This window comes from Sceloporus occidentalis, unplaced genomic scaffold (assembly GCF_023333645.1).
Source record: "Sceloporus occidentalis isolate IW3139 unplaced genomic scaffold, rSceOcc1.0.p SCAF_201, whole genome shotgun sequence".
NCBI lineage: Eukaryota > Metazoa > Chordata > Lepidosauria > Squamata > Phrynosomatidae > Sceloporus > Sceloporus occidentalis.
In genome coordinates this window covers 760,764-768,704 of record NW_028317181.1, presented here as the reverse complement: position 1 = coordinate 768,704, position 7,941 = coordinate 760,764, and the positions used below count along the sequence as shown (strand labels likewise).

The window sequence follows — 7,941 nt, the reverse complement described above, 5'->3', positions numbered from 1 at the left end:
CTTCATTCGGTGGGCGTGGCTCGGTATATCGAGGCCTCTGCGGCGGAGCAACTTCCTTTTCCGGCCTCCGCTGAAGCGAGAAGGGGCCTGTGCAGCAGAAGCCGCAGCCATGGTGGGTCCCGGGGGGGGGGGAGGCGGAGAATCCGTCGCCATCCTCGGCGTGGGCCACGCGGGGAAGGCCGGGGCCCGGCTGGGCCGGGAGGGGAGAGCCGGGGCTGCGTCCTGGGGCCGGAATGGAGGGCAGCGCAGTAGGCCTCCCGAAGGGTTGGAAGGCAAGGCTTGGGCCTGGAGTTCAAATGGGCGCCAGTGGCTGAAGGTCTGCTGCTGCTGCTGCTGCTGCTCAGCGCCCCAATGGCCCCGCTTTTGCTTAGCCCTCCTGGGTCCTCCATTGCAGCTCCAGGGCCAAGATCCAGCCTACATTGAAGAGAGGATAGCGCTGGAGGACCCAAGAGGCGTTTCCCCAGGGCTCTCCCGCGCCTGGAGGGCTTGGGCTGGATGCTCTTGCGGTGTCTTCCAACTCTATGGTTCTCTGACCACAGGATCATGTTGGAGGACCTTCAGAGGCCCAGAGAAGGGGCGTTTCCTCTAGGAACATCTAGGTCCTCCAGCACAACTCTATGGTCAGCTGCTGGCAGAGTGGCGCCAGAGGACCAAGAGATCCCCAGGGAGAATGTATGCATCAAGACAGCGAACAACCCCCAAAGCTGTAACATGAGTTTAGACTGTATCTCTGTGTTTGTGTGTGTTGTGTGCCTGGCTTCCATTTTGATGTATGGTGAGTATCCTGGGGCTTCTTTGGCAAGAGAGCTTCAGAGCCAGGCTGAGAGAGAGAGAGAGAGAGGGTTTCCGTGGGTGAGCAGGATTCGGACCCTGATCTCCAGAATCATAGTCCAGTGCTCAAACCGCTACGCATCTCTCTCTCTATGTACACATATGTATGTATCTGTATAGCCAGCATGCTGTACTGGTTTGAGCATTGGGTTATGATTCTGGAGACTAGGGTTCTAAGTTATTTCTTTATACCCTGCTTTTCTCCACAATTGAGTGTGTGTGTGTGTGTGTGTGTGTGTGTGTAGATGTACACCAGTCCCTCCACATTTGCGAGGGTTGGGGGCACAGGACCCCCGTGACTGTGGGAAAACCACAGATAACAACACTGTTTTTAACCTGAAAGAACACCTCTCTAGGGATCTCTAGGTCCTCCAGTGCAACTCTGTGGTCAGCAGAGGAGCTGCAAAGGCCTAGTGGAGTGTCTTGATTAAAACTGACCATAGAGTTTCACTGGAGGACCTAGAGATCCCTAGAAAGAACATATTAATAAAACCTGTGAATAGTCAGAGCCACAAAAGTCAAAGCCGCAAATGTGGAGGGATGAGTGTCGTGTCAAACTGCATTGTTTCTCCAGTGCAGATGCTCCAGGAGAAGGTAAAAGACATTGCAATAGTACAAATCCCAGGAGGCTACGGGAGTCAAAGTGGTGTCAAACTGCATTATTCCTGCAGTGCAGCTGCACCTTAAATGGCTCTGCCCGGTTTTTGTTCACTTGCCCCTGTTTCTGGATTTTGGCTGAATGTGCCTTTTGTTTTGCTCCAGTCTCTCGTGATCCCAGAGAAGTTCCAGCACATCCTCCGCGTCCTCAACACCAACATCGACGGGCGCCGGAAGATCGCCTTCGCCATCACCGCCATCAAGGTCTGTGAAGAAATAGGCAGGATGGGGCGGTGGGCTGAGCCCTTGCGATAGGCAGGAGCTGTGTTCGAGGTCCTCCTCCGGCTCCCCATGTGGCTGCCTGGTCCTCCTCTTGCTTGAAAGGCCTGCAGCCCAAAGCACATGGCATGGAAGCTGGGCTGCACTGGGCTGCGGGTGAGTGAGCCCCTCTCTGATTCAGAAAGTGAAGCTCAGCAGGGACACTCACCCAGCCCCTGTTTAAGGGCCTCCAAAGGAGGAGAGCTTACCACCTTCTGGGGCACTTCAAAACAGCTCTTTCTGTCAGGAGGTTCCTCCTAATGTTGAGCTGGAATCCCTTTACCTGGAGCTTCCATCTGTTCCTTCATTGTGTCCTATTCTTTGGAGCAGCAGAAGACAAGCTTGTTCCTTCCTCAGTATGACACCCCTTCAAGTATTGAAACAGGGCTATCATATCACCTCTTAACCTTCTCTTCTCCAGGCTAAAGATCCCCAGCTCCCTGAGTCGCTCCTCACAGGGCTTCATAGTTTTTAATATAATTGCGGATGAAGTAGCTCTAGCCAGATGTCTGCTTCTGTTTCCAGTTTTGGAAGGGAGAGGTTTGGATCAGGCTCCCAAAGGCTGTCATTCCAGCAGTGGCATTCTTAGAAAAGGGTGTATGGGAATAATAGGTCAGGGAGGGGTCCTTTTCCCACCCCTCTTTTTTTGCCTCGTCTTTTTGGCCCGTGGAGAATTGAGAAAGTGTCCCTGGAAGCAGAAGATTCCTACTCAAGGCCCCAATCCCCTCCCTTAGCCCTTAGAACCATACAGTTGGAAGACACCACAAGGGCCATCCAGTCCATGCAGGAACTCTCAATCAAAGCATCCCTGACGGCTGGCCACCCAGCCTCTGTTTAAAAACCTCCGAGGAAGGAGACTCCCTCACTCTCCGTGTCCCACTGTCAAACAGCAATTACTCCCAGGACATTCCTCCTAATGTTGACCCTCTTCCTCCCCCTTTGTCCCACCTGCAGGGCGTTGGCCGGCGTTATGCCCATGTGGTGCTGAGGAAAGCCGACATCGACCTGACCAAGAGGGCTGGTGAACTCACTGAGGATGAGGTAAGAAGAAACCGTCTCTAAACTTGGAGGCCTGGGGGCTCCCCCCTATTTCTCTACTGGGAACACCAGTCTGTGGGGTCAGGGCCTTTTCTGCTGTGGCACCCCTTGGGCAACACCCTCCCCTTGGAGTCCCAGTTGGTCCCAGCACTGGCTTTGTTTAGGTGCCTATTATTACTACTGAGGAGCCCCCACATTCACAAGGGTTAGGGTCACTGAGCCCCCATAAAAGTGGAAAATCACAACCTAAAGGAACACCTTTCTAGGCATTTGTAGGTCTTCCAGTGTAATTCTGTGATCAGTACTTGCCAGAAGTTAACCATAGAATTGTGCTGGAGGACCTACAAATGCCTAGAGAAGTGTTCTCTCTAGGAATCTCTAGGTCTTCCAGAATGATTTCTGCAGACTTTGCCCATAGGGTCAACCTGGAGGACCTAGAGATTCCTAGAGGGAACATACTAACCAAATCCATGAATAATCAAAACCACAAAAGTCAAAGCTGCAGATGTGGAAGACTGGCTGCTGTTTATTATTATTAGTATTAGTATTAGTATTGGTATTATTATATTTATTAGTATTTGTATCCTCCTTTTTCTCCAAAATTGGGACTCAGATCGGCTTACAGACTAAAAATGGTGCCACTAAAGTGTTGTTCATATTAAAGCAGATTGTTCATTTAAGTTGCTATTCATTTATTTACTAAAGTCTTGGGGACCCGCTTGATTCCTTCCCAAATTCATTTGGTTTTAAATTGCTCTTGCCTTCTTAGCTTGTTTTTAGCCTGTCTGTTGACTGAAGATTTAGTGAATGAATAAGACTCATGCAGTTGGGCCTCCACATTTCCCGCTTTGACTTTTGCAGCTGTGACTACTATGTTCTCTCTAGGTCCACCAGAGCTACTCTGCTGGCAGTTGACCATAGAGTTGTGCTGGAGAACCTAGAGTTTCCTAGAGAAAATGCCACTTCTCTATAGGCATTTGTAGGTCCTCTGACATGATTCTGTGATCAATTTCTGCCAATGTTGACTGTAGAGTTGCACTGGAGGACCTGGAGATTCGTGGTGAAAACACATCTTTAGGCATTTGTGGGTCCTTCAGCACAATTCTGTCTTCAGTGTATGCTGAATGTTGGCCATAGAGCTGCACTGGAGGACCTAGGAGGGTGTCACATGGGGGCTAAGTGCCTGAATCCATGCAGAAATGTGATTTAAAGCCTAGAAAAATCCCACAAAAGCCAGGGTCATTGGGGGCATTGAGCATAAATGCAAAAACAACCCACACAGAAAGAGAACAAAATTGCTTGCCTTTTACTTTCAGATCCCAAAAATAAAAACGCAGCTGTTTTGTCCACCTTCTGTGTGAGTTAATGCCGGATCGATGCTCAGTGCCCCTGACGTCGTGTGAAAACCAATCCTGCATTTGCGGGATTTGTCCACACTGTGTGCATTCATGCATGACGCTGTGTGAAATTGATCCGCTTTTGTGGGATTTTCCCATTTGAAATCCTGTTTGTGCATGTGATAAACTCCTAGGGTTTCTTAGAGGGGTGTTCTTGGGTTTAAAAGGTGTATTATTTCCTTTCCTCCCACTTTCACCCCAGCCAACGCGGAGTCCCACTGTAGACTGCTGCCTCCCTGCAGCCTGCGCTGCCTCTGTGTGCGGTTCCACTGTCTTGTGTGAGGGCCATTTTTTTGGTGCCTGCACACTGGGGAGCATGCCTCCTTGACTCGGTTTGACCGCTGCACGGTCTGGTGGCTATTGATTCCCCTGCAGGCCCCCCTGGTCCTGGCAAGTGGAGCCATGGCCAAGCCGCCTGGTCTTTTTGGCAGACTGAGTAGAGAGCGTGACTCGCAGGGCTGGCTCCTTGGCCGCTTTGGCTACCAGCTGCAGCAGAGGAGCCGCAGAAGCGCTGGCCTGGAGAGGGTTTCTCAGCCCAGGCTCTTCCATGCTTGCTCCCAACCACATTTTTAAAAATATCAGAACACCTCTCTAGGTCCTCCAGCTCAGCGTCCGGCCAGAGTTGTAACAGCCTGGGGCTGTCCTTGTTCTCATCATCATTGTGACCCTTCAAGTTGTTTCTGGCTTGCAGCAACTGTAAGATGAACTTGTCATGGGGTTTTCTTGGCAATTTTCTTCAGAGGGCAGTTGCCATTGCCATCCTCTGAGGCTGAGAGACTGTGACTTGCCCAAGGGCACCCTGGTGGTTTTCCATGGCTGAGGTTGGCCCACGCTGCCCTGGCTCTCTCTAATAGGGTCCCTACCAAGGCCTTTTCCTCAAAGTGGGAGAGGGGCCATGCAGGGTTCTCTTGTGGTCCACCTTTTGATTGATTTGATTTATGTGGTTTCCCAAATGATGTTTTGTGCCTTTGGACCCTTTCTGACTTATGATAACCCTGTCTGGGAGGTTTCTTGGCAAGATTTGTTCAGAAGGGGTTTGCCTTTGCCTTCCCTTTGAGGCTGAGAGCATGTGACTGGCTTACAGTTTAACTTGAAACAATATGAAAGTTTTAAACAAGTCAACCTACTTTTAAAGAAATTAACTTCAATAGAAATCCAAAATGCAAAACTTTATTGATGAGTGGCTTAGGTCCAAAACGCACTGCAGAAACAATCCACATTGAGGCTGCTTTAACTGCCCTGGCTGAGTGCTAGGGAAACCTGGGAATTGTAGTTTATTGTGGCACCAGAGCTCTCTCTGGAGGTGAAGCCTAAATGTCTCACAAAATTCCCCGCATAAGGGGAATTGCGCATATGCTCAAGCCCCATTTAAACAAATGGTGCTTGCGCACACACACCATGGGCACATGTGCCATTACCCCTTATGGGGCGTGGTGCCCCTTTTCCCAATATGGCTTTCAACATAATTAAAGTTAAGTTAAAAAAAATTAAAAAATTAAAATTAAATGTGTGTAAAATTAACTTCAGGCCAGGTGCAGAAAGTACATACGAAACATGAATGACCCCTCGACCTGTGGATAAGGACTCAGGTTTTTGGGGTTAATTTTTGAACCTAAATGTCTAGGCTTATAGATGAGTATATACAGTAATAGCAACCACCTCCCTTGGGTAAAACCTTTGTGTTAGTAGTCGACATGAAGGTTTTATCTCACACCATCTCTCATTTCCAGTCATGAAGTGTTGGACTTCACCAGCCCCAAAATGTAAGAAAATGCATATCTGGCTTTTAACTGCACTCTTATCAACACAGGTGTTTGTTTTCCTGTTTTGCAAATTCAATTAAAGGAAGCTACTAGCCCTTCATGAAAAATGATTGAGATGCTAGAAGCTCTCCAGAGGAGAAAGCACTCCTCCAGTTTGAGACCACTGTAACTGGCTCAGTGCTAGGGAATCTTGGGAAGTATAGTTTATTGTGGCACCAAAGAAGACCAGGGTTCACATCCCCACTTGGCCATGAAACCCACTGGGCGACCATAGACCCGTCACATGCTTTCAGTCTCAGAGTAGAGCAATGGTCAACCCCTTCTGAACAAATCTTGCCCAGAGAGCCAGTGACTGGAAGGTGGCACATGATAAAATAAATCCTCAAAGGAGTATGAAACCGTTGGTGCACATTAGCACTGGAACCGTGTGATATTCCTGCTCGGTCATTTACGGAGGTTGAACCCCTTCCATCCTGCTTCTCCCTGATCTCACTTGGCTCCATCTTGGCCTTTGCTCCGATGTGGGTTTGCTTGTGAGGAATGGAAGATGCGTGACGCTCACGGTGGTCTCTCCGGCCCCCAAACAGGTGGAGCGCGTCATCACCATCATGCAGAACCCCCGGCAGTACAAGATCCCCGACTGGTTCCTCAACAGGCAGAAGGACGTCAAGGACGGGAAGTACAGCCAGGTGAGTCTCTAGCGCTGTGGAGGAGGGCTTGCGGCGGGTGGGGGGGAGAACTGGCTTTCTGCCCCTTGGGGTACATCTGCCCTGCGGAATTAACTGAGCTGGACACTACTTTTAACTGCCGTGGCACCATCCTACAGAAATCCTAGGACTTGCAGTTTTGTGAGGAACTGGCATTTTTTGGCAGAGACAGCTGAAGACCTTATGAGGTTACAGATCACAGGGCTCCCTAGGATGGAGATAACAGCACTTAAGGTGGTGTCACTCTGCATTATTTCTACAGTGTAGAGAGATGTATCCTTGGGCTCTCCGAGGCCCAAATACACTGTCCAAAAAACAGGGCAAAGGCCACCACCAGCAGCTGTTTAGGAACCCCCTTTGCAATTACCTGTGTGCTCCTGAATGGCATTAAGGGGCTGGGTTAGATGACCCTTGTAGAGCCCCTCCAACTCAAATTCTGATTGACATGGTCACTATCTGTGAATACAGTCAGACCCCACATTACGCAAGGGATCTGTTCAGGACCCTTCATGTGTAAGAAATATACATATCATCTGGAATCTTTTCTCCTAAACTGTTCTCTCTAGGCATTTTCTAGTTTCTGCAGCTTGACTGTATAGTATGTTTGCAGTGAACATTGACCATAAAGTTATGCTGGAGGACCTACAAGTGCCTACAGAAGTGCTCTGTCTAGGTGTTGTCTAGCTCCTCCAGTGTGACTGTTGTCAACTGCTAAACTAGGGCATCATGCAAGCTCTGCTCTGGGCCCCACAACAAACCCCGGCTCCTAGAATTCCATAGCCTGTACCAAACCGGGTGGGCACTCCAAGTGGCCGAGAGCCTCCACGACACTTCCCCCCCTCTCTCTTGTAGGTCTTGGCCAACGGACTGGACAACAAGCTCCGTGAGGACTTGGAGCGCCTGAAGAAAATCCGGGCGCATCGGGGCCTGCGCCACTTCTGGGGGTGAGTCTCAGGGGTGGTGAGGTCAAAGGACAAGAGTGAAGGGAGATCGGAAGAGAAAGGTTTTCCCTCAGCAACAGGAGGAGGAGGAGAAGGGAAACCAACCTCCCCTTCCCCTCTTTGAAGGTGGGAGTCCCACAGAGAAGGCCTTGCCCTCCCATGTTGGGGGTGGAATGGAGAGAAAGGCCCTTTCTGATCTGTTGCTCTCTCTTCCCCTCGCAGCCTCCGCGTCCGTGGGCAGCACACCAAGACCACCGGCCGCCGTGGCAGGACCGTGGGCGTCTCGAAGAAGAAGTAGAGCTTTCCATGTGCAAATAATAATAAAAAAATACCGTTTTCCAGCCCCATC

General features: G+C 50.1%; 2 protein-coding genes across 2 annotated transcripts in view; one reads left to right on the top strand and one right to left on the bottom strand.

The window, feature by feature from the left end:
- Positions 1-7,941, bottom strand: part of LOC149278109 (uncharacterized) — a 705,984-nt gene that overhangs the window by 497,240 nt on the left and 200,803 nt on the right. The window lies entirely within an intron of this gene.
- Positions 4-7,939, top strand: LOC149278115 (small ribosomal subunit protein uS13). Its single transcript, XM_089502376.1, has 6 exons — positions 4-112; positions 1,594-1,692; positions 2,701-2,787; positions 6,532-6,633; positions 7,504-7,595; positions 7,815-7,939. Exons 1-6 carry the CDS (start codon positions 110-112, stop codon positions 7,888-7,890), a joined length of 459 nt encoding a protein of 152 aa, XP_089358502.1. The 5' UTR covers positions 4-109; the 3' UTR covers positions 7,891-7,939.